At 49.4% G+C, this 15,852-nt stretch overlaps 1 protein-coding gene across 1 annotated transcript in view; it reads right to left on the bottom strand.

The window, feature by feature from the left end:
* Positions 1-826: 826 nt before the first annotated feature.
* LOC140719867 (uncharacterized) overlaps positions 827-15,852 on the bottom strand; it is a 331,537-nt gene continuing 316,511 nt past the window's right edge. The window contains exons 7-10 of the mRNA XM_073034794.1: positions 7,673-7,804; positions 5,923-6,065; positions 5,039-5,103; positions 827-935 (exon numbers count right to left, since the gene is read on the bottom strand). Of these exons, the coding sequence (XP_072890895.1) occupies positions 902-935; positions 5,039-5,103; positions 5,923-6,065; positions 7,673-7,804 (374 nt within the window). The 3' untranslated portion in view covers positions 827-901. The remainder of the gene's footprint in view (positions 936-5,038; positions 5,104-5,922; positions 6,066-7,672; positions 7,805-15,852) is intronic.

Genomic DNA, 15,852 nt, shown 5'->3' on the forward strand with positions numbered 1-15,852 from the left:
AACATCGAGAAACTATTTCTCGCCCACAGTGCCTCTTTTCTGTTCCCCTAACAAAGAACACTCTATCGATACAGCTCGCCACATCTCACCCCCTTCCCTGCTGAGCCACAGAACCATAGTCAGTGCCAGAGACCTGACCGGTGAGACTTTCCCCTGCTTGGTCATTTGTACCTCTCTCCTCCCATCCAGAAGTATCCAAAGTGGCCTACCTGTTATTGAGCGGGTTGACCACAAGGGACCTCTGCACTGGCTGGAAATGTCTAGCCCCTTTCAACTTCCTGAATGTCACCCAGTTTTCCGTGTCCTGCACCTTGGGCAGGGGTGTCAAACTCATTTTAGGTCACGGGCCGGATTGAGCAAAATGCAGCTTCATGCGGGCCGGATCAGTCGGACGCGTGCGAACGCAGCTTTCGTTGCCTCCGTTTTTTCAGCCTGCTCTCATGTGTCTCAGTCTCTGCTATAACTACAAAGTGTTTCACTTTACAAATTCCGTTTCTTATGAAGAAGACTTCCGAGCAAGACTGCCGAATAAACACTAAAAACCCTGAAAACCTGGTACCTGAATCAACTCAGCATTAGCCATATCATACGCAATAAGCGCTTCGATTACCAGCTTTAATAGTAATTAGATATTATCTCGCGGGCCAAAGATAATTCCACCGCGGGCCGGATTTGACCCGCGGGCCTTGAGTTTGACATATATGACCTTGGGTGTAAATAGCTCTTGATACGCTCTCTCTGCAGCCTCCTCAGTTATTCGAGCAATCTTAATTTCACCTAGTTCCGGTTCTGACTCTGTAACGCAGAATGTCAGAAGGTGCATCTCTATGACTTTCTCACACGTGAAGGTGTCTGGGATTCTGGTGGAACCCCGCCTTCCAACATCCTGCAAGAGGAGCATTCAACGCTCCTGCCAGGCATTGCGACCGCTCCAACTGTACAATTATAAAGAAATAAATGATAAATAACCTGAAAACAAATCAACGAATAGTGTGGTGCATTTTTCTTGCCCAAGACGCCCCTCCTTGGAGAATCAGAGATATAAACCCTCTAACTTCCACTCAAATCCGATTGCTGACCGGACTTTTCCTCGACTCCGGCTCACTCACACACAGAGAGACAGATTCAAACACTGATTGAAAATCTCTCCACACCTACTCGTCCTACACTGCCGGGGTCAGACAAGTACTGAACCTCTCTCTACACTGTTCTATCACATATTCACGGAGTTAGACAAAGAGTGAAGCTCCGTCCACACTGTCCCATCACACACACCCGGTTTCAGACACAAAATGAAGCTTATCCCCCACGGGTCCCTTCAGAAACTCCCAAGTTAAGAAGCTCCTTTCCTCTCACTAATCCCCAGCATTCCGTCGTTCCAGTAGTCTTGAATTGTAAGCCTGTCTCGGAGAATGTGCGTATGTTTGAGTTCAGATGAAGTGCAGGGACGAGCAGGGAATTGGAAGGGGCTGTGTTGTTGTTAGAGCATGGACGTAGTCGTCAGATATCAGTCACTGGGAGTCAGTCTTCTCGAACCAAACGATTGGCCTGTCCACACAGAAGTGTGCGGAGTTTCAGGAACGAGAGATCGATATCCGGTGGAAGGTGGTTGACGTCACCTCTCTAACTTCCTCTCCAGAATTCCATTGAACAGAGAGAGAGAAGGTGACGTGCAGAGGATGAAGTGGGTTAATGGTAGAGGAGAGCTGCAGGCGATCGACCGTGTCAGTGAGACGAGGAAGGGATAACGGTGACGGTAAGTTTGTAGGGGACGGAGGGTTGATAGAGACGGGGTCTGTCGAAGGATGGCGGTGGCGGAAAAGCGTCGGGCTGTAGGGGAAGTCGTGGCAGACGGTGACGTGAACGGTCGTTTGGGAAGGAGGGTTGACGACGAAGCGGATCGTAGGAGATGAAGGAAGACTAGGAAGGATGCAGAGACTGGTGGTACTGACAAAGACTGGCTGAGTGTAGAAGAGCGAGGGGATCATGCGGACGGGTACGAAGTGAATGGATGGGATTGGGTGAATAGACCGTCGAGCTGGAAGATGGAGGCAGTCACGGAGACGGGGAGGATTTTAGGTGGTAGATGGGTTGGCGTAAAATAGTGTTATAGGGAAGGGAGGACTTGGTGCAGACGTGGATGTTGAGTAAGTATAAGAGTTGGGAAGTCACGTTGCCGGTCAACAAGAAGTTAGAGAGGGGCGCATTGTTCGGCTCTGCTTGTTCCCTTCTCTTCTGTAGGAATCATCCTTCAGGTGGGTGAACTCTCGCAAGGCATCGGGTTCCGATGGTGGACCTGGTAGGGCACTGAACACCGCTCCCGCTCAACATGCTAGATTGTCTAAGGAGTCGGTGGCGTGGAAGGAAAATACAAGACTAGCACTCACTTCCAGGGCAAGGATTTTATTTTAAGGCAATGGTGAGGTCTTATGTGGAGTTTTGTGAGCAGCTTTCGCCATCTTGCATAATTCAGCCGGATGTGATTACATTGGAGAGGGTTGAAGGGAGTCCAGCCAGATGTGATCACATTGGAGAGGGTGGAAAGGAGTCCAAACAGTTGTGATTCCATTGGAGAGGGTGGAAAGGAGTCCAGCCAGATGTGATTACATTGGAGAGGCTGAAAAGGATTCCAGCCAGATGTGATTACATTAGGGAGGGTTGAAGGGAGACCATCCAGATGTGATTACACTGGAGAGGGTTGCAAGGTCCAGACAGATGTGATTACATTGGAGAGGGTGTAAAGGAATCCAGCCAGATTTGATTGTATTGGAGAGGGTTGAAGGCAGTCCAGCCAGATGTGATTACATTGGAGAGGGTTGAAGGGAGTCCAGACAGATGTGATTACATTGGAGAGGGTTGAAGGGAGTCCAGCCAGATGTGATTACGTTGGAGAGAGTTGAAGGGAGTCCAGACAGATGTGATTACATTGGAGAGGGTGGAAAGTGGTCCAGCCAGATGTGATCACATTGGAGAGGGTTGAAGGGAGTCCAGCCAGATGTGATTACATTGGAGAGGGTGGAGTGGTCTAGCCAGATGTGCTGACGTTGGAGAGGGTTGAAAGGAGTCTAGCCAGATGTGATTACATTGGAGAGGTTTGAATGGAGTCCAGCCAGATGTGATTACATTGGAGAGGGTGAAAAGGGGTCCAGCCAGATGTGGTTACATTGGAGAGGGTTGAAGAGAGTCCAGCCAGATGTGATCACATTGGAGAGGGTTGAATGGAGTCCAGCCAAATGTGATTATATTGGGGAGAGTTGAAGGGAGTCCAGACAGATGTGATTACATTGGAGAGGGTTGAAGGGAGTCCAGCCAAATGTGATTACATTGGAGAGGGTTGAAGGGAGTCCAGACAGATGTGATTACATTGGAGAGGGTTGAAGGGAGTCCAGACAGATGTGATTACATTGGAGACGGTTGAAGGGAGTCCAGCCAGATGTGATTACATTGGAGAGGGTGGAAATGTCCAGCCAGATGTGATTAGATTGGAGAGGGTTGAAGGGAGTCCAGACAGATGTGATTACATTGGAGAGGGTTGAAGGGAGTCCAGACAGATGTGATTACATTGGAGACGGTTGAAGGGAGTCCAGCCAGATGTGATTACATTGGAGAGGGTGGAAATGTCCAGCCAGATGTGATTAGATTGGAGAGGGTTGAAGGGAGTCCAGCCAAATGTGATTACATTGGAGAGGGTTGAAGGGAGTCCAGCCAGATGTGATTACATTGGAGAGGGTGGAAAGTGGTCCAGCCAGATGTGATCACATTGGAGAGGGTTGAAGGGAGTCCAGCCAGATGTGATTACATTGGAGAGGGTGGAGTGGTCTAGCCAGATGTGCTGACGTTGGAGAGGGTTGAAAGGAGTCTAGCCAGATGTGATTACATTGGAGAGGTTTGAATGGAGTCCAGCCAGATGTGATTACATTGGAGAGGGTGAAAAGGGGTCCAGCCAGATGTGGTTACATTGGAGAGGGTGGAAAGTGGTCTAGCCAGATGTGCTGACGTTGGAGAGGGTTGAAGGGAGTCCAGCCAGATGTGATTACATTGGAGAGGGTTGAAGGGAGTCCAGCCAGATGTGCTGACATTGGGGAGGGTTGAATGGAGGTTCACGACAAGGATGTCAGCGTCTCAGTGGATTTATCCTCGGTCCAGCACATTCATGGAAACACGAAGTTCGGAGCGAGGGGCAGAGAGGATGGGGTAGTGAGAGTCGGGAAGAGGGATGGGGGAGAAAAGGGGTGTTTTCGTCGGATTTAAGTCGGCCCCTCGGGCTGTTGACAGATATCCTGGATCTTCCCAGAAATCTCTGTCAACAAATGTACAGGCTTCTCGCAGATGAAACGGTGCTGATCATTGTAGCATTTATGGATCAAACATTCACTGCATTCGAACGTTTTAGCGCTCATCTTGTAAACGACATCAGAGACAACGTTCCTGCCAAGGAGGGGAAACAATTTCAAAAGGGACAACGGACCTCCAGCAGGCAGCCCTGTGTCAGTTCCCAAAATCACAACACTCTCCCTCACCGCTGACCGGTGGCAGAGCCGTGCCAGTCCCCAAAATGATCCCACTGCCCGAACTTTCCAACAGACCTGTGCCAATCCCCACAAACACTCTCACTTACCACTCTCTTCCCACAGTCCAGGTGAGTCCCCACGTTAATTCAGCTAGACACACTCTACCAACAGCCCGTGTCGGTTCCTAAACTAATCCAAATACACACCCTACCACCACAGATCTGTCTCCCAAATTAATCCCAGTGGCGCAATCCCTCCCCACAGGGTCCGTCCCCAAAATACACCCACTGACACATTTCCTCCCCACAGAACGTCTCAGTCCCTAAACAAATCCAAACGCTCAACACTCTCACAACAGACCTTTCCCTGTCCCCAAAGATGCTACCTAATCCCACAATCCCCCCACAGAACGTCTCAGTCCGCAAACTAACCCTACTGCCCGCTCCCTTCTGGCAGTCTGTATCAACTCCCAAATTCATCCCGTCACCAACTCTCTCCTCAAAAACTTGCATTACTGCAAATCTCACCCGGCTTCGCATTTTCCAATCCAGTATAACCTTCGTTTGTCGATGATAGTATTCTTGACAAAATTCTGTGAAATTGAATTGCTGTCATTAATGTTTGAATTTGAGCACAATTGCATCACGTTATGTCTAACTCAGCGAGAGTGTGATGGGACGGTGAGGAGGGTGATTGACTCTGTGTCTGACAACCGAAATGTGTGATGAGACGGTGCGGAGGGAGCTTCACTCTGTGTCTGATCCCGGGAGAGTTTGAAGGGACAGTGAGGAGGGAGATTGACTCTGTGTCTGAGCCCGGGAGTGTGTGATTGGACGGTGTGAAAGGAGATTCACTCTGGGTCTAACCCCGGGAGTGTGTGATGGGACAGTTTGGGGGAAGATTCACTCTGGGTCTAAACCCGGGAGTGTGTGATGGGACAGAGTGGGGGAAGATTCACTCTGTGTCTGACCCCGGGAGTGTGTGATGGGACAGTTTGGGGGAAGATTCACTCTGGGTCTAAACCCGGGAGTGTGTGATGGGACAGAGTGGGGGAAGATTCACTCTGTGTCTGACCCCGGGAGTGTGTGATGGGACGGTGTGGAGGGAGATTCACTCTGTGTCTGACCAGGGGAGTGTGTGATGGGACGGTGTGGATGGAGATTAACTCTGGGTCTAACCCCGGGAGTGTGTGATGGGACAGTGTGGGGGGAGATTCACTCTGGGTCTGACCCCGGGATTGTGTGATTGGACTGTGTGGAGGGAGATTCACCTTCTGTCTGACCAGGGGAATGTGTGATGGGACGATGTGGGGGGAGATTTACTCTGTGTCTCATCCCGGAACGTTTGATGGGACGGTGCGGAGGGAGCTTTACTCTGGAGTGGATATATCTTCCGTCGATCTGATACATACCTCTTCTTCTGTCGAATTTATTTCAAGAAGTTTTGAATCAGAGTTCGAACAATACTGCTTCGCGTCTTCGTAGGATTTTTCTGACGTGGATATAAAATAACACTTGTCTTCATTTCTGATCCAGTCCTGGCAACACGGTTGCTCTGGAAATTCCGAACAAGTAATAATGAATTTCCCTCCATCCGCCCATTGCATCCTCCGGGAGACAGAGACAGAATAGGGATCTTTCCAGTATAGCCCATCACAGACTGCCGGGGACAGACATAAAGAGAAGCTCCATCCACTCCGTTCCGTCTCACACTTTCACTGTCAGTCAGGGAGTGATGCTTCCTCAGCAAGATCCCAATGAACAACACTGTGTCAGACACAGAGTGAAACTCGCTCCTTACCGTCCCATCACACACTCCCGGGGTCAGACACAGAGTGAATCCCCCTCCACACCGTCCCATCACACACTCCCGGGGTCAGACACAGAGTGAAACTCGCTCCTTACCGTCCCATCACACACTCCCGGGGTCAGACAGAGTGAAGCTCCATCCATACCGTCCCATGACAAACTCCCGGGGTCAGACACAGAGTGAATCCCCCTCCACACCGTCCCATCACACACTCCCGGGGTCAGACACAGAGTGAATCCCCCTCCACACCGTCCCATCACACACTCCCGGGGTCAGACAGAGTGAATCTCCATCCATACCGTCCCATCACAAACTCCCGGGGTCAGACACAAAGTGAATCTCCCTCCACACCTTCCGATCACACACTTCCGTGGTCAGACACACAGAATTAGATACTGGCTGTTACTCCTTCCACACCAGCTTATCACACTGTCCCGAGGCTCCCTCCACCCTACCCCTCACACATTCTATGGACCAGAGAACAGAATTTAGATCCCTCCACAAAAGTCCAGACACATACAGCCTTGGTCAGACACGATGTGAATATCTCTCTCTTTCTTCACTGCCCAATCACACACTGAAGCGGTCAGACACAGAATGAAACTCCCTCAGCACACATGATAAATGTCAGAGGGAGAGTGATTCTCCCTCTACAACTTCTCAACACACAACACAGCAAAGTGTCAGACACAGTGGGATTCACGCACTCCAGCATTTAACACCTTGTGAATCTCCACCTTCCGTCCAATCACAAACCCCCTGGCGAGTCAAAGAGTGAAGCTCTCTCTGAACCGTCCCATCACTCACTCCATGAATCAGACACAGATTGCAGCTGTCTCTGCACGATCCCATCACGCACTCCCTGATTCAGACACAGAGTGAAGCCCCCGTTGCACCGTTTCGTCACGCTCTCCCGGATTCAGTGTGAAACGCTCTCTCGCCGCGGTGCCATAACAGACTTCAGGGTTTAGAAATGGAGTGAATCTCTCTGGGCACTGTTCCATCACACAGTCCCACTGTCACACACAGAGTGAAGCTGGATCCATACAGTCCCATCAGACATTCCCGGGGTGAGACACGGAGAGAAGCTGTAATGTTACGTCTCACAATCCCGTGGTCAGACACAGAGTGAATCCACCTCCACAACGTCCCATCACACTCTCCTGGATTCAGTGATAGAGTGAAACTTCCTCCACGTAGTCCCATCACACACTCACCGGTTCAAACACAGAGTAAATCACCCTCCATACCATCTCTTCAAACAATCCCGTTGTCAAGCACAGAGTGACTCTTCCTCTCTCCATGTCTGCCCTGTGATGAGGAGCGGGTGAAAGAGGGGGATGATGCCTCACCTCTTCTGCTGGTCAGCAATTCACAGATTTGAGCCTTGGTTTTGTTGACAGATCTGTACTTCGTTTCCATCTCAGTGAACTGGTGACGGAGATCGCTGTGCATTCGTTTAAGAGACTGACGAATCTGTGATACTGAGAGAGATGGTGAAGCATGTTTAGCGTTTACAGTGACACGTGAGTCAGCGTCACGCCACCGAATAGGTCACAGAGAGTGTTCTGTCAGTGTCACGGTGAAGGATGTCACAGTGAAGGATGTGCTGGTGTCACAGTGAGAGGCGTCGGCGCCACCTTGGGGGCGTGTCTGTGTCACTCTGAGGGGTTATCAATGTCACAGCGAAGGGTTTGTTGTTGTTATCATGGGGTTCTGCGTCAGTATCGTGCGGGACATGTCCAAGTTGCTGTGAGGGACGTGTCGTTTTTACAGTGATAGGAGTTTTTGTGCCCCGTCGAGAGGTGACCGTGTCACAATTAGGTGTATCACGACGTCAAGGCAAGGGAAATGTCAGAGTGAGGGGACTAGTGTTGTCACGGTGGGTGGAGTATCTGTGTCATGGTGTGGGCCTTGCTGGTCTCACAGAAAGGAATATTCTGTGTCACGGTGAGAGTCATGTCATGGCCACGGTGTGTGTGAGATTGTCACGCTGAGGTGTGTGTCGGTGCAACGGAGAGTACTATGTCGATGTCATTGAGAATTATGTGTCCGTATCACGTTCAGGGGTTTGTCTGTGTCAGGGTGAGGTGTGGGTATTTGCCTCAGTGAGCGGTGCATCGACGTTATGTTGAGGGGTGATATTGTCACAGTAAGGGGTATTACAGTGACGTGTGAGTCTTTGTCACGGTGCGGTGCGGAGCGGATCTCGTTGTGGAGCGTGAAGATGTCACGGTGTACAGTATCTCAGTGTCACGGTGAAGGGCGTGTCGGTGTCACTGTGAAGTGTGTTGTGGTGTCGCCTTGAGGAGTTTATCAGTGACACGGTCAGGGACATGTCGATATCACATTGAGGGGTGCGTTGCGGTCAGTGTGACTGCCGTGTGTGTGTGTCACGGCGATGGCCGTGTCAGTGTCGGGGTCAGGAGTGGATCTGCGTCTCGTTGCAGGTCGTGACCGTGCTACGGTAACAGCATTGTTGATGTTATGGTGAATGGCGTGTCGGTGTCAGGACGAGTTTTGATAGTGTTACGGTAAATGCCGTGTTTTTATCACGGTTCGGGGTGTGTCCGTGTTGTGGTGAAGGGTTTTAATCGGTGTTACGGTAGGCGTCGTGTCGGTGTCACTGTGGTGTTTTACAATAACAATTTATTCCACTCTCTTTACTTATGGTCTGACTCCACCCGGAGCCCGTTCCACTCACCATGGATCGAGAGTCCGACCACAATCACGATGAGGGCGGCCGTAACTAGGCAGAGTAGGCAGATCAGACGGTACGGTCTATTTCCGATCCTCACTTTCGACTCCTGTTCATGCGCAGCTGTGGAGAGACCACAAGACCATGAGACCATACGATATAGTAGCAGAAGTAGGCCGTTCGGGCCATCGAGTCTGCTCCTCCATTCAATCATGGGCTGAACCAATTCTGCCAATACCCTTTGATATCCTGGCTAATCAAGAAACTAGCGATATCAGGCTTAAATGCACCAAATTATTTAGCCTCGACAGCCGCTTGTGGAAACAAATTCCACAGATTTACCCATCTCCGACTAAAGTAATTTCCCCGCATCTCTGTTCTAAATGGACGATCATCAATATTGAAGTCGTGTCCTCTTGTCTTGGACTCCCCTATCACGGGAAATAACTTGCCATATTTCATCTGTTTAGGCCTTTTAACATTCGGAAAGTTTTAATGAGATCCCCCTCATTCTCCTGAACTCCAGGGAATGCAGCCCAAAAGCTGCCAGATGTTCCTCATACAGTAACATTTCATTCCTGGAATCATTCTCGTGAATCTTCTCTGAACTCTCTCCAATGTCAACACATCTTTTCTAAAATAAGGAGCCCAAAACTGCACACAGTACTCCAAGTGCGGTTTCACGAGTGCATTACAGAGCCGCAACATCACATTCCTGCCCTGATATTCTACTCCTCTTGAAATGAATGCCAACATTGCATTTACCTTCTTCACACCCGACTCAACCTGGAGACTAAGCTTCAGGGAATCCTGCACAAGGACTGCCAAGTCCCTTTGCATCTCTGCATTTTGAATTCTCTCTCCATCTAAACAATAGTCCGCCCATAGTTTTCTTCCGCCAATGTGCATATCCATACACGTTCCAACACTGTATCTCATTTACGGTAAGATACCCGAGGGTCTTTGATAGAGACATAGAGAGATACCCTCTACATAGATAGGGTCTCTTAAGAGACTTTTGGATAGGTACACGGAGCTTAGAAACATAGAGGGCTATGGGAAAGGCAAGTCATTTCTCAGGCAGGGAAATGTTCCGCGCAACTTTGTGGGCCGAAGGGCCTGTATTGTTCTGTAGGTTTCCTCTGTTTCTTCTATGTTTATACTTTCCACTTCGTTGCCAATTCCCCTGAACTATCAACAATTGTGGTCAGTTAGTCAGACAGGCTCTCTGTTTCTTCAACACTACCCGCTCCTGAACATGTCTTTGTGTCATCGGCAAATTCAGCCGCAAATCCCATAATAGCGTCGTAAAAAGCAGCGGATTCAACATAGACCCCTGTAGAATTCCACCAGTAATTGGCAGCCAGCCAGAATTAGATCCCTCTGTTTTCACTCTCTATTCTGTGCCGATCAGCCAATGCTCCATACTGGCATCTTCCCTGTAATTTCACCGGGTCTCATCATGCTAAACAGCCTTATGTGCGGCACCTTGTCAAAGGTCTTCTAAAAAGCCAAGTACACCACATCCACTGCATCTCTTTTGTCTGCCCGGCTTGTGATTTCCTCAAAAAGTTGCAGTAGGTTAGTCAGGCTGGATTGTCCTTTAAGGAATCCACGCCGGTTCTGGTCTAGCCGGACATGTGCCCCCGCGTACTCAGTAATCCCATCCCTAACAATCGATCCTAACAATGTCCCAACCACTGATGCCAGGCTAATATGTCTATTGTTTCCCTTCCTGCTGCCTTCCACCCTTCATACATAGCGGAGTAACATTTACAAATGTCTGGTCATCCGGTACAATGCCAGAATCCATCGATTCTTGAAAGATCATTGTTGATGTCTCCGCAGTCTCTCCAGCTACTTCCTTCAGAGCCCGATGGTGCATTCCCTCATGGTCAGGGGATTTAATCACATAGACAAATCATGGACGTACATTCAATGAATTCAGCGTGATCCAATTTGGATTCCCTTTCACCCACCAGCCGCGGTCTCTCCTTCCACCGCGATCACCCCTCCCTCTCTCAGTCTCAGTTACTTTTAGCCGTAATGGCTGAGCGTCCAAATGCCTTGACTCGGCAAAGGCTGAGAAGTGTCTGACTGATTCAGGAGGTGTCTGACTCTCTCGTATGCGATTGATTATGTTGGAGTCGTGGGTGTCGTCTCCATGAACTTTCATTTGGGCGTTTGATTAGGTCCCTCAGGGGAGGCTTATCCAGACGATTATGATACATCGGATCCACGGGAAATTGGCCGTCTGGATTCAGAGTTTTGTTTTTCACAGCTGTATTATTGTTTGCCCGCTTTGTTCTTTTTTTCGCACAATGGATCTGAGGCGGCCCTGTAGGGGACTGACATGTTGTGCGTGGTATGGTAACGTAGTGGTTGGCAAACGCTTCACAGTGAGCCGGGTTCAATTCCCGCTGTCGCTTACAATGAGTGCACCCTGTCCCCGTGACACACTGGGGTTCCTCCGTGTGGTCCGGTTTCCTCCCGCAGTCCAAAGCCTTATCAGTTCGTACTTTGACATGTCCTTGTAAGTTGTCTCGTCATTAGGCTAGTATTAAATTAGGGATTAACCGGGCAGCGCGGCTTGAAGGGCCGGTAGAGCCGATTCCACACTGTTTATTTCATAAATGTGTAAATCTAAGGAAAATTTCCAAATGATGAATCTCACGGTTGCATCTGATGTAAAGGACTGACTTGAATGAAACTGGAGATGAGTGTAGACGACACAATGATTAGTTGTGTGGTGGTTAGTGTAGAAGATCGTCAATAGATACAGTGTGTTTGGATGCGTTAATGATACGGGTCAAAAATGGCAGATGGAGTTTAGCCCGGTTTTGTGTGAGGTTTGGCACTCTGGGAAGTCACAAAGGGACAGAACACCTCTAACTGCAAAGCGCTTCACGATCGACATCGAAAGAGACCATGCGTTGATCGCGCAGGTCAATGGGGTGTTAAGGAGTTGACTGTAGACGGGCCATTGATAAAAATCTGCTCGTGTGAGCTTCATTCCCAAGATGACGACGCATGGGATTCACGGAGAATGGGCCATTTGGATTCCCAGTTGACTCGGCCACAGAACACTGAGGGCGGCGGTCGCAGGTTGGCCGCACTTGACTCGTTGTGTTCCGCACGGATCGGTGCTGTCTGGTGCAAAGACTTGGATGGAGGCCTCGTGTTCAACAAGGCGTTGCGTGTTTAGGACATCCTGCCTCGTAGATGCCGTATTTTTTTTCACGCACATAACACAAACCGACCCGAACAGCTCTTCGACCCACAAAGTTGTCGACGACACATTAATTTCTAAACAAATGGGTAACTACTTTATCTCTCTTGCCTACAGAATATCAATATCCCTGTCTTTCTATCCAATTCATTGGTCAACCCAGAAATCTTCCTAAACTCTCTACAGTATCTGTCTCTTTACATGTCGGTTCAAACTGCACCCTTTCACTTTGGTTGCATGCACTCTGGGATTTGATACTTCAACCCGAAGATAAAGATACAATCTATTCCTCTCGTAATCTAACAAACCTCAATCAGATCTCCTCTCGGCATCCTCAGATCCGGAGAAGACAACTCAATGCTGTACATCCTCTCGGTGCAGCCGATGCGCTGTCATCCAGGCAGCATCCTGGTAAACCACTTCTGCAGCCTCTCCAAAGACTCGGCATCCTTTCTGTAAGGGGCCGACCGGAAATGAGCGCAATAGTCCAGAGTCGGCCGGAACCAGATTTTTATGCATTTGCAACATAACGTCCTGCCATTTGTAGCGGACTGAAATGCTTGAGCATGTAGATAATTCGAAAGAGGATGTGCTGGAGCTTTTGGAAAGCAACAAGTTGGATAAGTCGACGGGACCGGATGACATGTACCCCCAGCTAGTGTGGGGTGCGAGGGAGGAGATTGCTGAGCCTCTAGCGATGATCTTTGCATCATCAATGGGGACAAGGAGAGGTTCCGGATTATTGGAGGGCTGCGAATGTTGTTCCTTTATTCAATAAAGGGAGTAGAGATAGCCCAGGAAATTATAGACCAGTGAGTCTTTCCTCAGTGGTTGGCAAGTTGATGAGGAAGATCCTGAGAGGCAGGATTTATCAACGATTGGGGAGGTATAATGTGATTAGAAGTAGTCAGCTTGGCTTTGTCAAGGGGAGGTCGTGCCTACGAGCCTGATCCATTTTTTTGACGATCTGACTAAAGAAGTACATGAAGGGAATAGTAGTGCATGCAGTGTATATGGATTTCAGCAAGTCATTTGATAAGGTACCCCATGCAAGGCTTATTGAGGAGGTAAGGAGGCTTGAGTTCCAAGAGAACTTTGCTTTGTGTATCCAAACATAGCTTGCCCACAGAAGGCAAAGAGTGGTTCTGGACGTGTCATATTCTGCATGGAGGTCGGCCATCAGTGGGGTGCCTCGGAGATCTGTTCTGCGACCCTTACTCTTCGTGATTTTTATAAATGACCCTGGCTGAGGAAGTGCTGGGATGGGTTAGTGCTGATGACACAAAGGTTGGAGATGCTGTGGATAGTGTGGAGGGTTGTCAAAGGATACAGCGGGATATTGATAGCATGAAAAGCATGGCTGAGAAGTGGCAGATGGAATTCAACCCAGAGAAGTGTAAAGTGGTTCATTTTGGTAGGTCAAATATGATGGCAGAGTATAGTATTATGGTAAGACTGTTGGCAGTTTTTGAAGATCAGTGGGATCTTGGGGTCCGAGTCTTTAGGACGCTCAAAGCTTTCTGCGCAGGTTGACTCTGCGGTTAAGATGGCCTTCATCAATCGGGGAGCTGAATTTAGGAACCGAGAGGTAATTTTGCTGCGCGAGAGGACCTTGCTAAGACCTGCTCTGATCTGGTCTCCTTCCTGTAGGGAGGTGGGAAAGCGGAAGAAACAGTGCAGAGGAGATTACAAGGATGTTATCTGGGATGAGTTCGGTTGAGTGAACTCAGCCTTTTTTCCTTGGAGAGACGGAAGATGAGAGGGGACCTGATACAGGTGTATAAGGCGATGAGAGGCATTGATCGTGTGGATAGTCAGAGGCTTTTTCTCTGGCCTGAAATAGTTGCCACAAGAGGACACAGGTTTGAAGTGCTGGGGAGTATGTAGAGAGATGTCAGGTGTGAATGTTTTTCTCGGAGAGTGGTGAGTGCGAGGAATGGGCTGCCGTCAACGGTGGTGGAGGCGAATAAGATCGGGTCTTTTAAGAGACTTTTAGATAGGAAAATCGAGCTTAGAAAAATAGATCACTATGTGTAAGCCTAGTAATTTCTAAGGGAAGGACTGTTCGGTACAAATATGTGGGCGGAAGGGCCTGTTAATGTGCTGTAGGGTTTCTATCTTGCTATGTTTTCATGTTGGCTGCCGATGATTTGCGGTGTTCCACAGGGCTCTTGTTGTGAGTGATTCTTTTATATTATGATGAATGAATACTTGGATGAATGAATTAATACGTTGTTTACAGTTTGCAGGCGACATGAAGATTGCTGGAGAACAAGTAACCTTGAGGAATGAAGGAGGCTGTAGGAGGGACAGGAGCCACAGGTAGACAGGGCGGTGAAGAAGGTGTTCGACACGCTGGGCCTTCATCAGTCAGAACAGTGATTACGCGCGTCGGGAGATCACGTCCCAGTTGTACAAGACGTTGGCGCTGTCGCACTCGGATTCTGGTGTTCAGTTTTGGTTCGCACTGCTGTAGGAAAGATGCCACTGAGCTGGAATGAGGTGCAGAGGGAGATTTACCAGGATGTTACCGAGCTCGAGGGACTGAGTTATGAAGTGATGTCGGGCAGTTCAGACTTTATTTCTTGGAGCCTAGAAGTGACCTCACAGAGGGGCTTTGTTCGTTGGAGTGTTACGGGTGACCTCACAGAGGGGCTTTGTTCCTTGGAGTGTACGGGTGACCTCACAGAGGGGCTTTGTTCCTTGGAGTGTACGGGTGACCCTCACAGAGGGGCTTTGTTCCTTGGAGTGTACGGGTGACCTCACAGAGGGGCTTTGTTCGTTGGAGTGTACGGGTGACCTCACAGAGGGGCTTTGTTCCTTGGAGTGTACGGGTGACCTCACAGAGGGGCTTTGTTCCTTGGAGGTGTACGGGTTGACCACACAGAGGGGCTTTGTTCCTTGGAGTGTACGGGTGACCTCACAGAGGGGCTTTGTTCCTTGGAGTGTACGGGTGACCTCACAGAGGGGATTTGTTCCTTGGAGTGTACGGGTGACCTCACAGAGGATCTTTGTTACTTGGAGTGTACGGGTGACCTCACAGAGGGGCTTTGTTCCTTGGAGTGTACGGGTGACCTCACAGAGGGGCTTTGTTCCTTGGAGTGTACGGGTGACCTCACAGAGGTGTATAAAACCATGAATGGCGCCTCAACTGCAGTCCGGACGGGCAGCGCACTCGCAGAAGTTGAGAGAGGAAAAAATAATAATTGGGTACCCTAGTGAATATTTATTGTACCCAAATGGTGGTCCTTATGTGTAACGAGATGCCAGAAAAGTGGCTGAAGGAGAGCAATTTCAAGTATTTAAAAATACTCATACTTCCACATACGGCACGTGACCTTCTAAAAGAGGACATCATAATAGTGAACTCTGACCTGTTTGGGCATTGGTTGGCAGCTTGCGGGGTCCGCAGCAATGGGAGGGGCCGCATCCTCATCGATGATGGGCTCGACTTTCGGAAAGTTCACCTCTGCGTAGGTGGAGGTCAGGCCGCCTGGAACAAAGCGAGGGAGGATGAGAGAGAAGGTGATAGGAAGAGGAGTAAGGACAGAGAGAGGGAGCAGAGAGAGGCGAAGAGAGCGCAGGACAGTGTGGGTTAAGTAAAG

The sequence above is a fragment of the Hemitrygon akajei genome, unplaced genomic scaffold, assembly GCF_048418815.1.
Source record: "Hemitrygon akajei unplaced genomic scaffold, sHemAka1.3 Scf000033, whole genome shotgun sequence".
NCBI classification, from domain to species: Eukaryota; Metazoa; Chordata; class Chondrichthyes; order Myliobatiformes; family Dasyatidae; genus Hemitrygon; species Hemitrygon akajei.